Below are 18950 nucleotides of genomic sequence, written 5' to 3'. Positions count from 1 at the left end.
TTTTCTTCTGTTTTTCTCCACACTCTCACATGTACGAAAGTCTGAGAACACACAGCCAAAATAGATAAGACTCCCAAATACCTGCTAATATCGGCAAAACAGCTGGAAATAAATGATTTCCTGCCACCCCAAGCCTCACTAAGTGCCCCCCTCATCTATGGCAGCTCCACCCACTCCCCAGATGGCTTCCTCACCTCCCCCGCCTTCTCCCTTTCCCCTCACAACACACGCTGTCTCTGTGACACAGTTTGCTTCCAGATGTCGGCTATTCGAGGATATAGCCGGGGTGACAGAAAGCTTCATGTTGCAAACTCAGTCCCTAGACCCCCTCCAACTCCCCAATGTCACTCGGTGCCCTCTAGCCAACCCCCCCACCTCTAGCCTAATGGCATTTGCATGTTCTTTTACCTGCAAATAGCCTTTTTCCTGCGTTTCATTTTCCTATATCCTCGGCTATAGCAAGAGAAATCTCTCAAATTGAGAGAAAAACAAGATGGCGCTTGTTTCATTTCTAAAAAACACCCGGTTTTGGGTAAATCCCCAAGATATAGATATCAATTTTGAGAAGGAGCACCCCCTTCTCCATCAAATATTTAAATAAACCACGCATGGATCGCGAGTCAACGCTTCATGCCCAAGTTGTTTCAGACCTGGTCCAAACCCATCCAGCATTTTGGGCAGGGGCGCTTTGAAAAAATTGACCTTGTTTATCTATGGGAAAATGAATGGAAAGTAGGGTGCAGTTTTTGGAGAAAAAAAACGTTTGACGCTTAATACCTTTCTTATTATTTAACAAATCTTAACCAAAATTTGCAGTCTGTGGGGGCCTGTTGGTTTTTAATCACTTCCGAAATTTCAGTCAAATCAATTACTCAAATCCAAAGTTATTAACGATTTAATGTTTAGATCTTCCTATGGGAGTCCACATCACCTTAACAATAGGGCAGCTATCGCCACCCTATGATTACAGGGCCTGCAGTAGCGGCTCTGTAGTTATGGTTAAGTTGCTCAAACAATAGAAAGAACACTTTTTGGGAAGCTTATAACTTTGGCACCCCTGGATGAATCCTTACCAAACCTTTGAAAGAACAAATATGGCCCCCTCGAATTGATTCTGCAAAGTTTGGTGAGGTCTCATCAAGGAGGGTCAAAGTTATAGAGTGGGTCCCAAAATGTGTGGTTTTCCTCATAGACACAATGGAAAATAAATGTAGCTCACACCTACAGCGCAAACCGATGGATGGATTTTTCACCAAATTTGTGGCAGGAGCAACAGCTTGGTCCCAAAAGCGTCTTTTGTAAATTTGGTCTAAATCCGTTCAGTAGTTTTTTTAAAACGCCCAAAAAGTAGGTCCAGAAAAATGTGTGATATCTGGGTCCGCTGATTGGATGGTGAATAATGTGAGCTGCGTTGGATATTTTGAAACGGTCCCCATGTTGGATTTGCGGACAGCCGCTGTAGTCCCCGGACATTGTGGTTAAAAATATATTAAAAAACAACATTGCAATTGTCAAACTAATGAAACAACCTCTAGGGATTTAAGGGGTGATGAGGATGGAATGGGATGGGATATGGCCATAAAAAGCCAAAAGAATTGTGGTTTTTCATCTTCGAAGTTCGCAAACAATTTGGGGGCAGCCTTGTAATGTTAGTGAACATCTCAGATGCTCTGGGGCATACGTACATATTTTTGTATTACAGGGTTGGTGAAAAGCAGTTTTTGAATGGCTTATAAACTGCATGAAATTGTGTGATAAACACGCCATGACTCGGACAATCTGGTCTCTGCCCCTGGCCACAGGCTATACCTCAGTCACCAAAGGTATATTACTACTTTTTATACCTACATTATGACACTTTTCAAAAAATAAAACACAATCAAATGCCTTGAGAAAGACGCTAGAGAGTCGAAACACATGTTGGCTGACTTCTAACAATAAATATAGCACTGAGAATGGTTTTGAAGACTGCTTTATTACGACAACAGTTACCTATTGAATTTCCCTGTGCTCAGGTGAAAAGGGTTCATGCACTCTGAATTGATTATTGGGTCATGCAGCATGGCCGAAGCCTTAGGTTTGAATGAGAAAAACTATTCGGCTTGCAGCTACAGCCTGAAGTGCTGTACTGAATTACAACAAACCTGCTTGAGGAGCATCAGCAAGAACCTGAAAGCATGCTTTTGCAAATCTATTTTGTGTTTTATTTTTCCAAAGTGTCCAAATGTAAGCACAAAAAATAGTGATATAATTTTGATGCATGGACTATGGGCCTGGCCCTCGGCAAGGGTGAATGCCTACTCTGATTTACTTATTGGGGCATGTGGCATGACCCAAGCTCTAGGTTTCAATGGGAAAAGAATTCTGCTTGTAGCTGCAGCCCGGAGTGCTGGACGGGATTGCAGCAAACTTAAGCGAGGAGTTGCAGCAAGGACCTGAATTGTGATATCACTTTTTTGCAGTGGGCCTGGCCATCTGCAACAACAAATGTTTACTCTGATTGGCCTTTTCGGGTATGCTTTATGGGCGAAGCCACGCCCCATGGCTTGTGGAGACTTCCCATGCAAGCCATGAGCACTGGCCATTGGTTCCATTATGAGGGTATGGTGGACACTGAACTAGGATGTTGGGTGGGTGCAGTTGATAACGTGGGTGGTGCTGGTGTCATGGTGAAGCCTCATGCGCTAGGCAATAGAACAATGGCTTGTATCCCCAGCATGCGCTGCTGATAACAACAAACATAAGTATGCATTGCAAAAATATGCTTGTTAAAGGAGGTTTATAGTTCTTTCATATATGTTAAAAGAGGAATGCTTAATAACTTATATAGAGTGATGTAACATTATGAAACATTTTCACTTATAAAAACCTGTTCAATGGACAGAAAAAACGTTTTTAAAAGGGACGTTACGGTTAAGAGGTACCCCACCCCTGGAACTCATCTGCCCCAGCAGTTAGCTAGTGGCCTCCCACCTTGGCATCCCTTGGCACTTTCCCCCTGGACTACTATGAGCACTTGTCCATCCGTACTGCCACTTTTATGTATGCACCTCTCACTGCACAATGCACATGTGCATTTATAGAAGCACTATGTACAATTGTTTGATATACGTATGGGAAATGCAGAAGCAAAAGATGTGTAGAACATTGTTTTTTTTTTTTTATAACTCTGTTTATTGAGTTTTAAAGCATAACAACATAACAAGAAACATGAATCATCGGCATTCAACAAATGAGAAAGGCATAGCGTAGCAGCAACAAAGACAATATCAAAGGCAAGAGGGGCACCACAGGGCCAGGGGCCAAGGACAGTTGCATGTCAAGGCAGGCAGGTAAAGTTAATCAAGATGTTGAGCTGTATCGACCGGCGGGGCTTACTGCGCATCGAGCCATTTGCCCCATATTTTCTTGAATTTGCGGGGGCAACCCCGTGCATTGTAGATCCGGCGTTCCGAAGCCGCACACCTGTCCAGGTCATTCCTCCATCGGTTCAGGCACAGTGGGTCAGCGGAACCCCATTTAGCCGCGATAAGTCTCTTGCCAGCCCCAAACGCTATTGACAAGAACATTTTCCCATGTTTTGTCAGGTCTACTTTCCCCCAGATGCCCAGGAGTACCTTTTTGGGGTCCCTAGGGATTGGTGTTCCCATGGCGGCCGAGATCATATTAATACAGTCCCCCCAGAAGAGCTGTAACACTGGGCATTCCCATATCATATGGTAGAAGGTGGCGGGCTCAATTTTGCATCTGATACATGTCCCATCATCTAGTCCCCCCCATCTGGCCATCGCAGCCCGTGAGTGATACGAGCGGTGGAGAATTCTCAATTGTATTAGTCTGAGTTTATTTTCTATCCCAATTTCCCTGGGGGACATCAACGCATCTACCCAGTCCTCCGGCTCCAGTTGACCCACATCCCTTTCCCACTTCGCCTTGAGCCCATCAAGCTGCGTAGTCCCAAAAGAATTGAGGGCCTGGTAGAGAGTGGAGGTGACCTTTGAAGGGATGCCTTGGGGGAGGATATTGGTCTCAATGGGAGAGCATGGGGGTATGTCTGTCGTGTCTGGGAATTGGGCGTGGATGGCGTGGGCCAGCTGCGCATGTCGAAACCGGTCCATGGGCGTCAGACCAAACTGCACTTGCATAGTCTCGAAGTCTAGGAGGCGCCCCCCCTGTATTACATGTGCCAGTGTGTGTATCCCTTTTGCGTGCCAGTGAGCGAAAGCACCCATTTTCACTACTTCTGGGAGGAGTGCGTTGTGCCATATAGGTTGGGACAGTGTTGGGATTCCCTTCCAGCCGACCAGTTTGTGTGCCTCCCGCCAAGCTCGGCGGATGTGGAGAATCGTCTCGGGAAGCCTCAGGAGACGGTTGTGGGTGGCATACAATGTCTGGAGTGGGGATAGCGGGGCCATAGTCTCCAGCTCGATACGGATGTGCGGTAGTGTGGGGTCTGCATGCATCCAATCGTTTACCACACCCATCTGTGTTGCAAGGTAGTATGTACGTATGCAGGGCAAGCCGATACCCCCCTCCCAGACCGATCTTTGGAGCGTATCAAGGGTAATTCTGGATTGCTTCCCTCCCCATAATAGTGTGCGGAGATTCCTATCGATAAGTGCAAAGATTTCCTTGGAGATGGTGAATGGGGCGTTCTGGAGGACGTGGAGGAGTCTGGGGAGGGTCATCATCTTAAATAGTGCGGCTCTACCCAACAGCGACAGGGGGAGTGATTGCCAGTGGGAAGTGTCTCTGTTGAACCGCTCAAGCACAGGTTGTAGGTTCAGTTGGGGGAACCTTTCAAGTGTCGGGTCGAGTCGTGTGCCTAAATATGTAAATTCCCTGATAGAGATGTGGTATGGGCAGGACTCAGGGATCGCGGAATCACCACCGTGGACTGGGAAATAAATAGTTTTGGTTTCATTCACTTTCAGACCCGCAAAGTTCTGATATTCCCTAAGGATGTGGGAAACAATAGGGCATGAGATGCATGGGTTACTAAGATAGACGAGGAGGTCATCCGCATATAGCGAAAGGCGGTCTTCACCCCCCCCGGCCAGGCGAACCCAGTCCAGTTGGTGTTAGCTCTGAGCTCAATAGCAAGTGGTTCGATCGCCAGGAGGAAGAGAAGCGGAGACAGCGGGCACCCCTGTCTCGTACCCCTACCCAGTGGGAATAATTTAGAGGATCTGCCGTTTACCCTTACCGTGGCCTCCGGGAATGCATAGAGCAGCATGACCCATGATATGAATGCGTGTCCCAGGTTCATCCGGTCCATGATCGCCCACAGAGCGTCCCACCCCACCGAGTCAAATGCTTTTTCAAAGTCCACCGCCAGGAGGGCTAGTGGGACCGGTATCTCTTTGGCTCTGCACAGCGCCAGTTGGACCCTGCGTAGGTTCATACGAGTGGACTTGTTGGGCATAAATCCACACTGGTCCGGATGAATAAGGGTCTCTATTACTTTCAGGAGCCTGTTGGCGAGTGCTCTGGCGAGGACCTTGGCTTCTCCATTAATTAATGAGATGGGGCGATAGGAGGCACATTCCTCCGGAGGTTTCCCAGGTTTATGTATAACTATGATGCATGCCTTCCTGAGGTCTGGGGGGAGCGCCCCGAGTTCTTTGCTACGTAGGAACATGCGGTGCATATGGGTCGATAGCCCACCTCTGAGGTATTTCCATGTTTCTGTGGGGAAGCCGTTGGGGCCCGGGGTTTTCCCGGGTTGGAGCTGTGTTAGCGCCTCTTGCACCTCGGCCTCTGTGAGTTCCGCGTTCAGGAGTTCCGACTGGCGTCGTGAGAGTTTCGGGATCTCGATCCGGTCGAGGTAATAGGAGGGTGCGGCCGGCGAGCTCTCGGCGGGTGGGGTATAGAGCTTCTCATAGTAGGCGGCAAATGCTTCGACAATGTCAGGGTCGTCCGTGAGTAGTGTGCCATCCAGTGACTTGATGGCACCCACATGTCCCCTGTTTTGTTGCCGCCTCTCCAGCCAGGCCAGTGTCTTATTTGCTTTGTCGCTGCGTTCATAAATTTGACTCCGGACGAGCTGGTGGGCAGTTCGTTCTGTGTCCAGAGCTAGGTTACTGAGGGCATCTTGTGCCGTGGTCAGGGCATCCTTCGTCTCTCGGTCGTTGCGCTCCAGGGTCTGTCTTTCACACTCCAGGACATATGCCTCTGCCTCTCTGATCTTCTGGGCTTGTCTTCTTTGGTGGGCAGAAACCGCCGAGATAGCCTCTCCCCGAAGAACTGTCTTATATGCCTCCCAAATTGCGATCGGGCAATCCACTGAGCCCTCATTGAGGTCGAAAAACTCTGTTGTCTTTTTTTCCAGTTCCTCCGCTATCTCGGGGAGCCGCAGATGGTATGTGTTCAGACGCCAGTTGCGATCCGGACCTGGGCAGGTGCTCTTTAGGGTCAAGAGGAGTGGAGAGTGGTCCGAAACACCCCTTGTGAGGAACTCAACCGCCAGGAGTCTGTGGTTTATGCTACTGGGAATGAAGGCATAATCGATCCTGGAGAACGATTTGTGCACGCCAGAGAAGAATGAAAAAACGGCCTCGTCGCCATGGAGTGAAGGCCATGTGTCCGTCATTCCCAGGGCTTCGGCAAACAAGGCGAGTGGCGTAGAGGCGGGGCGGCCTCCGGATCTCCTATGATATCTATCAAGATCAGTGTCCATGACCTCGTTAAAGTCCCCTCCTATCACCCACAGATCGGCCTCTTCCTCCAGGAGGACATGCCGCAGTTCAGACAGTAGTTCCTTCGTGAGCGTGGGAGGGGCATAAATTGCTGCGAGGCCCCATTTTTCGCCCCAGACATCGGCGAGCAGCAACACATAACGGCCCTGGGGGTCAGCTCTGACCTTCCTAACCTGTAGTGGGACGCGTTTGTGAACGAGGATCATCGTGCCCCTGGTGCCTTTCGTGAATCCGGCCTGGAAGGTGTGTGGGTAGTTGGACCTTTTGAAAAAATTGGAGTTCGTACCGATCAGGTGTGTTTCGTTTAAAAGAGCTATGTCCGGCGAGTAGCGATTAAGATATTGGAGCACCAGCCTTCGCTTTATGCAGGATCCCAGTCCATTAACATTCCAGGATAGTAAGGAAATCTTGTTGGAGGTCATCCTATCTGCGTGGGTGCTGTGGCTCGTCATCTGGACGGATCAATGGCAGGTGCATAGTGTTCAGGGGAGTGCAGGGGTGCTCTCGCAGAGGAGACGCCAGTGGGTCGCTCCATGACGACCCGCCAGTCGCTTGGAGAGCAGTAGTGTTAATAGCCGTTTCGCCCGGAGGCCGTGCGCGCCCCCCTCGCCAGTGCCCGTCGGTGTCATGCCTTCTCGATCCATAAATCGGATTCCTTATATGCCTAAAACGCCCCCCTCCCTGTACTTCTCCCCCAACTGGGAGCACCTGTCGCCCAAACATCAAACTTATAACTTATTGAACTTCTTCGGGGTCGCCCGGACTGCGATAGCGGTTGCAACGCACTCGGTGTGGCGGCCGCTAAGTGAGCGCTCCCATATTGATGTGTTGCAGAATCGTCCCCACATTGCGTAGAGTTTATCCCTTCTCTGTAGGGTTTCCAGCCGTGCCGTCGCCTGCATTAGTCGGGGTTCGAGGGGGCGAGGGCCGCTCGGGCCGGGGTTTCTGTATGGGCGGGCCCAGTGGTGTGCGCCTTGCTCCAGGGCCCGAGAGGATTTGAGTTTCAAGCCAGTCCCATGCCTCCCTGGGGTTGTGGAAGAGGTAGGTGGTGCCCTCGTAGTAGACTTTGAGTAGTGCCGGGAAGAACAGGGCGTATTTGACTGATAATGACTGGAGTTTCTTCTTAACCGAGTCGAACGACTGGCGGGCCTTTTGGACTTCCTTGGTGTAATCGGGATAGAATCCAACCTTATATCCATTGTAGGTGATCGGGCCGGAGGCCCTGGCCATTTGCAGGATCGTATCGCGGTCCCGGTAATTGAGCAGCCTTACGATCATTGTTCCGGGTGGGGCTCCAGGGGTAGGTGGGCCGGTGGGCACCCTGTGTGCTCTTTCTATGGAGAAAAATTTGGATAGCTTTTTAGGAGCAAAGACGTGGGTCAGCCAGTCCTCCAGGAACAGTTCGGCACAGGGGCCCTCCTCTTTCTCCGGTATTCCGAGGATCCTCAGGTTATTGCGCTGCGCTCTCCCCTCATTGTCCTCAGCGCGGTATTCCAGTTGGGAGACTTTCTGAGCAATTTCGGCGAGGTGTTGTTCCAGGCGATGGACGGTTTCTTCTGTGACAGACACCCTTTGTTCCGCCTCGCCCACCCTGGTGGAGAGGTTGCGTAGATCCTGTCGGATAAGGGAGACCTCTGAGGACAGGCCGCCAATTTTGAGTTCCAGCGACGTTCTCGAGTCCCCAATCGCCTTCATGAGATCGGAGAGAGAAATTGGGGGATCCTGAGTCTCCTCACTGGCAATATCCTCTTCCGGAGTCTGCGCTCCCTGGCGGGGCCCTGTTGTGTAAAAGTCCATCTTACTTTGGAGAGTTTGGCGTTTGGATTTTTCTTTCCCCATGTCGTAGTTGGCAAGCCCAGTATGGCAACCGGCACGGGTATAATATGAAGTTGGGCCAGGAGTGACACGAGGGGACCCTGGTGCATTCAGGCCTCAAGGAGAGCGGGCGTATGTCTCCGGGGTGTGGGTCTCTCGTACCGACTGGCGGGCCAGGCCGGTGGGGGGGAGCTCACCCCGTAATTGCGGTGTCCTGGGGGAGCTGTCTCGCAGATCGACCCTCACATCCGTGCCCCCATCGCAGATCCGGTGTGGTAAACCCTGATCCAAGGGAGATGTCTTGGAGGGAGTGCGGGGTCGTGCCCCTATAAAGTTCCCAGGGCGGTTATTGCCTGTTACGGTCCACGAGAGTTCTGGTCACAGGCTGCCCGGGCCTTGTCGCCGGACCAGGGTTATAAGGGGTCGTGTGGGGAACAGGGGGGGAAGAAGCAGGGTTGGCACCTGGGGCTCACTCAGACCCCTACCTGGCCGTGATCAGGTCCCCGCCGACGTGATGTCTTCCGGATGGGGAGCGCGGCACTAGATCTTCCCCGGTGTGCCGCAGCTCAACCCTGGGTGGTGCAGTCTCGCTGATGGGGGGGGGAGAAGAGGGCAGAGACCGCCGATGAGAGGCGTGTGGCTGGTCCAGGCGAGGAGGCGTCTGGGCGCTTCCCGCGTAATTCTCTGGCGGCACTCCGGTGATCTCAGCGGAGCTCCCCAGGGAGTGTTTTGTTGTCTCGTGGGCGCCCCTCCAGCGCGTATCACGGCTGCGAAGCGTTGGCGTGTCCCGGGGGGGAGGGGTGAGGAGCCGCCTCCACTCACGCTGCTGTTGCGGACCACGAAAGTTCTGGTCTCAGGCTGCCCGGGCCCTGGCGCCGGATCAGGATTATAAGGGGTCGTGTGGGGAACAGGAGGGGGGGGAAGAAGCAGGGTGGCACCTGGGGCTAACTCACACCCCCACCTGGCCGTGTTCCGGTCCCCGTCGCCGTGATGCCTTCCGGATGGGGAGCGCGGCACTAGATCGTCCCCGGTATGCCGCAGCTCAACCCTGGGTGGTGCAGTCTCGCTGATGGGGGGGGAGGGGGGGAGACCGCCGATGAGAGGCTTGTGGCGGTCCAGGCGAGGAGGCGTCGGAGCGCTTCCCGCGTACTCCTCCGGCGACACTCCGGTGATCACAGCGGAGCTCCCAAGGGAGTGTTTCGTTGTCTCGTGGGCGCCCCTCCAGCGCGTATCACGGCTGTGATGCGTTGGCGTGCCCCGGGGGTGAGGGGTGAGGAGCCATCTCCAGTCACGCCGCGCGGGCCGTGGCGCGCCCGCCAGCCGGCCGATGGTTTTCGAGTCGGCGTTGGGGTCCCACAGGTCCGATTTGGCCCAGCAGTGCGTCGATCGTTGCACAGGTGCATTCACCAACGGTCTTAGGGAGATGTGGTTCCTGATAACGGAAAAAGAGGGTATATTTTAAAGGATAATTGCAGCGGCCGCCGGGAGCCGGAGAGTTTAGGTCCGCATGCATTGCTCGCGCATGCGCAGTCGTGTAGAACATTGTTAAGTGGCAGTTGGTGGATGGAAGTTTAATATTTTGATAGGATATATATACAGTTTTTTTAAGTGACTGGTGGATATATGTGTGAATGGTTTAAAGCAGGCAATGAGGGAGTGTTACAAACATAACAGTAAAAAGAGTAGGACTGTTTTGTGTGATGGTGTGCATGTGCAATCAGGGTTTCCTAATAAGGCCTGAGCTGGTCTAGACAGGGGAATGAGGAATCTGTGGATAGTCATAAAGGGCAATGAATTATGGTGTTCTTTGTATACTAGAGAGAAAAAGTTTGAACAGAAAATAGTTGCTGTGCTTTTTTCATTTTCTCTAGTATACACTTTGTCCAGTGTTTCCATTAGCATAGTAGAACAAGCTAATAGGTATGTTGGAGAATCTTATTGAACCTAACTACTTTACTGAAACATTTAAAGTAGGTGGAGTCTATAAGCTTAATTTTTTTACTTCTATTTACTAACTGTGAAAGGTGGTTCATAAAGGAACCTTTTTTATGTTTTATTATTTTTTTCTTTTTGTTTGTAGACGGGGCAGAAAGTAACTTGGTGATGGAAATGAGGGAACTGGCACCAACCACAGATATGGAGGGACAGATAGACAGGGGAAGATGTTGCACGTGTGTTAAATCAGTGTTTCTCATGCTCCTTGATTACAGCTTGAAAAGCACTTCGAAATTGCTCCCCCATGCAGAGTGGTCTGTTGCAGTATATACAGAGTACTGTTGTCTTCGAAAGATATGGATGAGCAGCCTCTTTTATTGCTTGTAAGGTAGCTGGTGGGATTTTGTGTCCCACAGACGTAGGCTGTGTGGTTACAGTATTGGTTGAGGAAGATGAGGTGGAGGAAGACAGCCTTCTACTTCCTAAGAAAGGAAAAACCTTTCTGAGAGCATTGCAGTGGTTGGATTTGGTCTGGCGGTGTATGTAGGTGGTCCCGTAGGAGTACTGCCCAGGTTGTCCGCGACTGAGTACAAAGTTGCACTCAGTGGTAGCTTTAGCCTTTGGTACATTCCCAACAGTGGTACATAACTGTCACACCCATGATTCTCTCTGGGTGGTAGTGGTAGGCATTTCCTCTACCACATCTTCCTGGTCCTCGTCATTGACTTTTAAGTATTGCGCTTCTTTCGTTGCGCAAGTCCTGCAGCTGGTGATGGTGGTGGTGGCTTTTGGGGAGGAGGAGTGGCAATAGATGATGCCATTTTTAAGATAAATAGCAGCTTTGCTAATATTCTTCTCAGTATGTTCTGTGTGCTAGATTGTTAATGGATAATGAGTAAGAATAGGTGCAGGAGCTGTGCAAGGATACATTTACAGTTTAAAACTTCTTGATCAGATGGAAATGCAGTTTCGAGGTGTTTGAGAGGCACAGTCACATTCAAGAAGTGCGGTAGGGTTCATGAACACGTCATCATTCCGTGCACAAAATCATGTGACAGTCTTGCAAAAAGGGTATAGAAGTGTTAAAAAGGATGCTAGAAGGTGGGGAATGGCAGAGTTTTAAGGTGAAACTTTCTAAATTGGACAAGAATGTTGCTATATTTGGCTAAGCATCATATTAGTAAGTTGTAACAAATTTGGATGCATTGGTAAAAGCACATAGAATTCAATTAAAAAACTTTGTTAAAGGGATGTTATGGTTACAAATAAAACTGAAAAACCCCAGAAATTCGCCAGTTATGGTAAGCTAAGCAACCACAACTCGCGCCAACACTGTGCACTGCTAAGACAAACACCCAGTACATGAAAGATGCCATCACAAATATCATTAATGACATCAGTGATGACATCACATATCTGGGCTACTTGTTTTTGTTCAGCGACATGTCTAGGTTAGTTTTTTCTTTTTACTGACAATGAGCATTTTAAAAATTGAAATGTTGCTATACATATAAACACTGACCTTCTAATATCTTCTTAAAGTACTTTCCTTAAAGTTTGATTTGACCTCATACATGGGGAAATAAGTAGGCCTCAAACACACAATTCATGTGTGTGCATGATAATCAAGTCTAATGTTATTGCCATTTTTTGGTGTTGTTGGTTCTTTATTTCTTACTTTCGTTTCCCTGTACGTGGCTCTAATTTGTATGTATTCTGGGTTTTTATATGTATTTTTGATACTAACGCAAGTTTGAAATTGTTAGCTATTTATTCCATGTTTAACAATACGGAAAACTTTGATAAGGTAGAATATTATTTAACTATCGGAATATACCAGATTAAAAATATTGTACTTCTTTGGTACATGCTGCAGCCATTGCCTATGTGCATGTGTGATTAGGTTCCTGTATTAACAACAACACTCGAATATAATGTATTCTTTAGAGGAGAACATTCTTTAATACATTAAGTAGTTTTTGATAGATCTCCCTATCACCCCTGACATCTTGTTACCAACATTATAAACACAACCCCTTGTAGGGACTGTTCATCAAAATTATTTTAATATGTAATGTCATCAGTAAGCCCCTATTTGACCTCCTAGACGATTTGGGTATCACCTACACTAACTATGCGTATGATGCCCAAATCCTCCTCCCCATCTCAGGCACCTACGATACTGACGGCAACTCTCTTAGCACAATTTACCAAACTATTCAAGCCCGGGTGGCACAGCATGGCCTGTGCCTAAACAACAAGAATACTGAGTTACTCCTTATAGGATATCAATCTCGGCCGACCAAACTCAATGAGCACCACAAATCCTTCATCATTGATGGGAATGTTATCACAGTATCTAAAGAAGTAACAACCGAGAGAGTATACTTAGACTCCTCCCTATCATTAACCAGACAGGTAAATTCCATCATATCTGCAGCAGCATACATCTCTAAACTCATCAATGCTTGCAGACCATTCCTGAGTTCTGAGGGCAGCTACACGATTGCCAGAGCTCTTATTCTTTCCAGGATAGACTACTGTAATGCCCTCTTTGCAGGCTCTTATATTCACAACATCAGAAAACTACTGATCGTCCAAAACAATGTGCTAAGAGCTGCCCTTAACATCCCTAAGTAAAATCACATCTTTGCTGCCAGACGAATGCCCACTGGCTCTCGGTCCACGATCGCATTGTATTCAAAACTCTCCCTGACCCACAAGTGCCTGGCTAACACTTCCCCTAAATACTTGGATAATAAATTCTCTAAAACTCAGTCAATTAGACCTACATGTGCTGCCCATTTGCACCTAGTCACTATGCCCAGATTTAAATGACAGAAAGCAGGGGGTTGCAGCGTCCCAGTGATAGCCGCTAAACACTGGAACGCCCTTCGACTGTCACTGAGATGAGAAGCCTCCTTCTGGTCTTTCCACAAAGACCTGCAAAACTAGTTGCATTACCACAGCCCTTCTGCATGAACAACTAGAATTCCAAAATAGCTTCTTTTATTATGTATGTATGCATCACCTCCTCATGCAAAGTTATCTAAACAGTAACCTTATGTATGTATGAAAGTATTCCCTACCTCCGCAAGCCTGCGTCCAGATGCCTCCGGGTTTGGTGCACTATACAAATGTAAAATAAATAAATCAGTGATGTCATCAATCACATTTGTGATGTCATATTTCATGTACTGGATATTTGTCTTAGCAGTGTACGGTGGTGGCGTGAGTTATGGTTGCTTAGCTTACTATAACTGGGGAATTTCTGGGGGTTTTCGGTTTTACTTGTAACCGTAACGTCCCTTTACCAACGTTTTTCTTTGAATTTCATAGGTTTTTATTAGTGCAACTTAATAATAACGTCCCGTTAACAACGTTTTTTCATTGAATATATATATATATATATATTACGTTACACTTTCCTGCATAATTATTCCGTTCAGCTACATTTTGTTTTTCCTAAATCGTTGATTATTGTTTCAAATATTTGATGTTTGTGCTTGTTAGTTTTGGCACATTGGTGTAGCTATTTGATGGTGTAGGTAGAGGAGAGGTTAACATGAAATGGGATGCACAGCTTGTAGGTTTTGCTTCTCTATCGCAAATGGAGCAGCCATATTGGAATGGGGACTTTTCCCCACCTAACCCAATGTGGACTTTTTTGTAGTAAATGCTAAACATATAAAGCTATTTGGTTGGTTGGGATTAGTATATATGACACTCATCCTAACATAAAGTACAGTTGCGTATCTACATACACAAAGGTGCACACACTGCCTTGAGCACTGCACTGTAAGCACAAACACACAGACTGCTCCCAGCAGTACTCACACCAGTCATTCTGCACCCCCACACTACCTCCAGTACTGCACTCACACATTGCTCCTAGCACTCTAAATAGATTGCTCCAGCCCTACAATGCACACGCCCCAGCAGTGCACACACAGATACACACAGATACACACACACACACACCGACCCCAATGCTACACAGTGCATACACCTCCACAGCATACCAGGCAAATGCACACACAGATACTCACACTCTTCCATAAGATCAGCTCTACACACACACTCGCACACACTGCCCCATTACTACACAGAGCACAGACCACACCCAGCACTGTATACACACCTCCCGCATCATTGCATGTACATGCATACCCACACACCCTTGACTGCTCACTGCCCATAACACTGCACACAGACTGTCGTCAGATCTGCACAGTGTGACAAAATGACTACTGCTCTGAAGAGGTAGAGAGATAAGCAGTTGCTAGTCCACCTACTCAACCCCACACTGTTACTAAATCAGTAGTGAACCCAGTCATACAGGCAAAACAGGCACAGTCTGAACTGGGCACCGCCTTCGCCTCAAGTGCTAATGCAGTCCCAGGAAAGGCAATCTCTTAAGGAGAGTTCTGTGCTGGTAGCATTAGCAACCCAAACAACTCAAGTACAAAGATTCCAAAATAAAACGAATGTCTAATCAAGGATCTATACACATATAGATTATTAATTGAACAATAAGAATGCAATCAACTAACTAAATACACTGGTAAACCCCCTTCCCTGTAAAGAAAACACACAAAATCCACACTGTTGTAGAATGGCACTCTGGGTATGGGGCTAAATGTGACCCTGGTGCCCAGATGTAGACCAGGGGACAGGGACACTTCACAGTACATTATGTATTGTATTTGAGGCTCAACAGTGCTGAGCAAGGCATTTCAGAATTGAACCAAGGGGTCTTGGCACGTTTATCACCGGAAATGGGTGGAGGGGTGGAGTGTGGCAGCAGGTCCCAATGATGTGGTGCTATTTGGCAGCGGCATCAGCTTGCCATTGAATATGTTGAGAATGGAGGGCAGTGTCAGGTTGGCAGCGCTAGAAGACTTGGTGACCTCTCGCACAGAGAAGCAGTGACTTGCCTTTAGCCAGCGAGTGTCCTTCGCTGGCTAAACACGACATCAGTATTGTTTTAAAATGTCAGTTGTGCAGTGCTTTGTGCATCATTGGGCAAGGTGTGTGGCTCTACAAATAACGCATTCTTTTTCCTTGTTCAAATCTGGTGCATTTTACTAATCATGTGCAAAGTACTTTAGCAGTCAGCCTTCGTTTTGCAACGCATCCAGACAATTTATGCTTTATCAGACCGGTTTCGAATTGACGTCTATGGCCAGAGGAATGCTTCTGTTATAATTGATTGAGCAACGCGATGAAGTACATTTTATATAACGTATTAATACATGTTTGCATCTATCTGAATTTTAGAACGAAGAAGGAATGGAAGCAAGTGAAAACAGAGATTTCAAGAAGTATATATAGATTACAAAACGAGTGTGCTTTTTACAGTAATATAGAAACTACGGCGATAACTTTGAAGGAATGATACGTACATCGTCATGCTCACGAATGAGGTGAAGAGACAATTCCGAAGACCAAGTGTATACGTAGAGCGTCTGACTCCATGCATGAGTGAAACAAAGAATGACCTTACAGTGTACAGCAATAAAAAAGAGAAGTGTGCGATTCTGGATTAAACAAAATTCATTATAATCGCTTGCAGTACGTACGTGTATTTGTACAATGAAATGCTGTCTATTGTGTATGTCCCTGTGTACTCCATATTCACTCTGCAGTCTTTCTCTGCTTCAAGCAGAGTTTATCGGTACTGACTTTTGTTTAAAAGGAGGGGCGGGGCGCATCAAAGGTAATAATGCCAGTGTGCCCCAGCTCGGATTCTTTTAGCAGCCCCACCCCTTAGGCGAGGGGGGGCTCTCGATAGGGTGTGTGGCCTAAGCACACCCATATTTAGGCCACACCCCCTAACGAGAGACCCCCTCAATTTCTAATCCCACTTAAAGCACTGGGTATGTTGAAGTCATACATTCGCCTCACTGCTTTTCATTTTGTTTTGTCACTTTATATAAATACATGAATTTACCAATCATATAGTACTGTGATGGACCAGCAGTGCACACTTTTATTGGATATGCCTGTCTGTTGCATGATGCATGTCATGGTATGCTTTCTGCAGCGGTCCACCTCACCTGACAGAGGGTGAGAGGAGAACCTTTCAGAATTGGTTCTTCCAGAGAGCGGTTCCCCTTATGGGCTAACTGATCAATGAGGCCACGCACCGGCACAGATGCATCCCTTCTGTACTATTCCCCTGTTCCACCCACTTCCCCTTGCGCTTAGGGAGGGGCATCAGAAAACAGCAGGGCCTCCAAGGGCCTCATTATAAATGTGCCAGTCTGGAAAAAATGCAGGAAAAAATGCTGGTAATTCCAGGTCCCGCATTTTTTTTCGGTCCGGCACACTTCTACTTCAACTTCAACTTTATTATTGTGGTTGGTTTGTAAATACACCTTTCACAAATACACAACAAAAGAAAAGAAGAATAGTGAGGATGGGTAAATTAGACAATATCAATTAATATAACAATACTTAATATGGCCAAATGTATGTATAAATCTGATAAAGAACAACCTATGGGACCCTTGACAGGCAGAACAATGAATTAACAGATTTATCAAGGATTTGACTGAATCCGGCCCCAGACAGAATCGATCAGACGTGGCCGGGGGTTACTTCTTTATAGCTCAAAAATTGAGTCATCCCTTTCGCGTTTGGAAGTTTCAATAAGTATTTTCAGAAAATGCCCTACTTTTTGTGTTCCTTGGCTAGGCAGCCATATCATTTCTATCCTAGAGCTGCTTCACATGTTATTCGCCATTCAAGGTCCCATAGCCGTTGCTAACTAGTTCTGGGGACATTATCAAATGTTTCAATTAAAAGGTCCATACTATTAAGTAGGATTGGACCCTGTAATTCTTGCGCTAATAATAAGATACACAAAGTTTTTCAAGTTTTCATGTAAATGATTTCATCAGCGATTTAGGTAGGCCCGCCGACAGTCACTATCCAGAGACCCGCCAAGGAAAACAACAGCTGAAAGGCACAGCAACCCACTGGGGCCAAAAGCGATAGGATTACCAAGCCACAAAACCTGAGGCCAAACTTCAGTTACCCACAGAGCCAAGGAATCCGGCTCTGCCATTGCTTGTGGGATTATCCAACCGGCAAGCCATAAACCAATCAACCTTAAGCAGCCAAGAATCAATTTAGCCTTGAGAGAGACCCTTAAGTGTCAAAACATGTGTTGGCTGACGTAACTAAATCACTGATTACATTATTTACATGAAAACATGAAAAACATTGTGTACCTTATTATCAGTGCATGAATTACGGGGTCCAAACCTTTCATGTTCATACAAGAGGTGTGGGCAACACCTCTCCCTCCTGGGAACTTGCTGCTAATTCAATTTACCAAAACTTAAATAAACCATATACTTAATGACCCAGTGCTGCACAAGTTGATTCTGCCTCTGGTATGCACTTTCACCTCATACCATAAAGTATATTAAAACATTTCCGTTGCCAGCTCATTATTCCCATCTACCCTCCCTGTATAACATTTAGACCTAAAAACAATCAGTCAGATGGGGTTTACATATTGTCTTGAATATCAGCATTTGATTTCACTGCATTCTCAACTTCAGGAGTTATAGACTTAACTAATTGCACAAAACAGCTATAGGCAGACAGTGAGGCCGTCACAGCACATTTAGCCAAATTGTAGTCTCCACTAAGCTCAATACTTTAAAGATCTGATTAGTCAAGCTATTTGGGACAGAAACCATTGAATTACTTGCATTATTAATAAACAATCTAATAGCATCCATGTCAAAGTTAAGTGCCCATGTAGGAGGAGCTCCAGTGATATTTAAGGAGAACTGTAGAGATGAGAGAGCATAGAGGGAAACTAAAATGTTCCAATCAGATATTTTCCATTATTGGGTGAACTTGTGCACCTAATTAATGAACTTCTAATGTGTTAATAAAGTACAACAAAATTGAATCTTGCTTAGATGCACGTATCTTCAACATGGTTTCATTACTCCGATGTATCAGACAGTTCCTGTGTTGTATTATCCTGTTTTTATATGTTTGCGGACAGACTGTTGCCATTCTTAATTTACTGGATACACACTCAGAGGACCTTGACATGAACTTGCTAGTTTTCAATTTTGTGAATATTTATTTAGTGGGTGCCACCGCTCTCTTTTGTATAATGCCTGTATAAATGTGACACATATGAATGTCAAAAATATAAGTTTCTATAGAAATATGTTTAATACAAAACATCTTATGGAAATAAATCTAAATTTCATGAATGGTTACAGTTGATATAAATCTTTAATCAATTACACTCCCACATTGAACATTATTCCCCAGAGTGTAATTGCTAGATCATGTTTCAAAAAAGCAAAATGTTAAACAGCATCCCAACTTAAAATTTACGGTATACAAAATCAATACGTTATCCATCACAGAATAACAGTACATCAATCTTAAGTGTGCATCTATCATCAAATACGTGGAGTCCATAGACATACGTGAGAGAGATAATCATCATAAAGGAATAAG

General features: G+C 46.7%; 1 protein-coding gene across 10 annotated transcripts in view; it reads left to right on the top strand.

Moving 5' to 3' along the window:
- Positions 1–16013, top strand: part of C12H12orf50 (chromosome 12 C12orf50 homolog) — an 826751-nt gene extending 810738 nt beyond the window's left edge. For 6 of the 10 annotated variants that reach the window (XM_069627751.1, XM_069627750.1, XM_069627746.1 and 3 more), the window contains one exon: positions 15729–16013. In XM_069627751.1, coding sequence (XP_069483852.1) covers positions 15729–15754 — 26 coding nt within the window. In that variant the 3' untranslated portion in view covers positions 15755–16013. The remainder of the gene's footprint in view (positions 1–15728) is intronic. The other 4 variants (XM_069627744.1, XM_069627749.1, XM_069627742.1 and 1 more) reach the window with 2 other exon arrangements.
- Positions 16014–18950: the final 2937 nt, after the last annotated feature.

Source organism: Ambystoma mexicanum, chromosome 12 (assembly GCF_040938575.1).
Source record: "Ambystoma mexicanum isolate Mex_15411 chromosome 12, UKY_AmexF1_1, whole genome shotgun sequence".
NCBI lineage: Eukaryota > Metazoa > Chordata > Amphibia > Caudata > Ambystomatidae > Ambystoma > Ambystoma mexicanum.
This window is presented reverse-complemented; position numbering and strand designations above follow the sequence as displayed.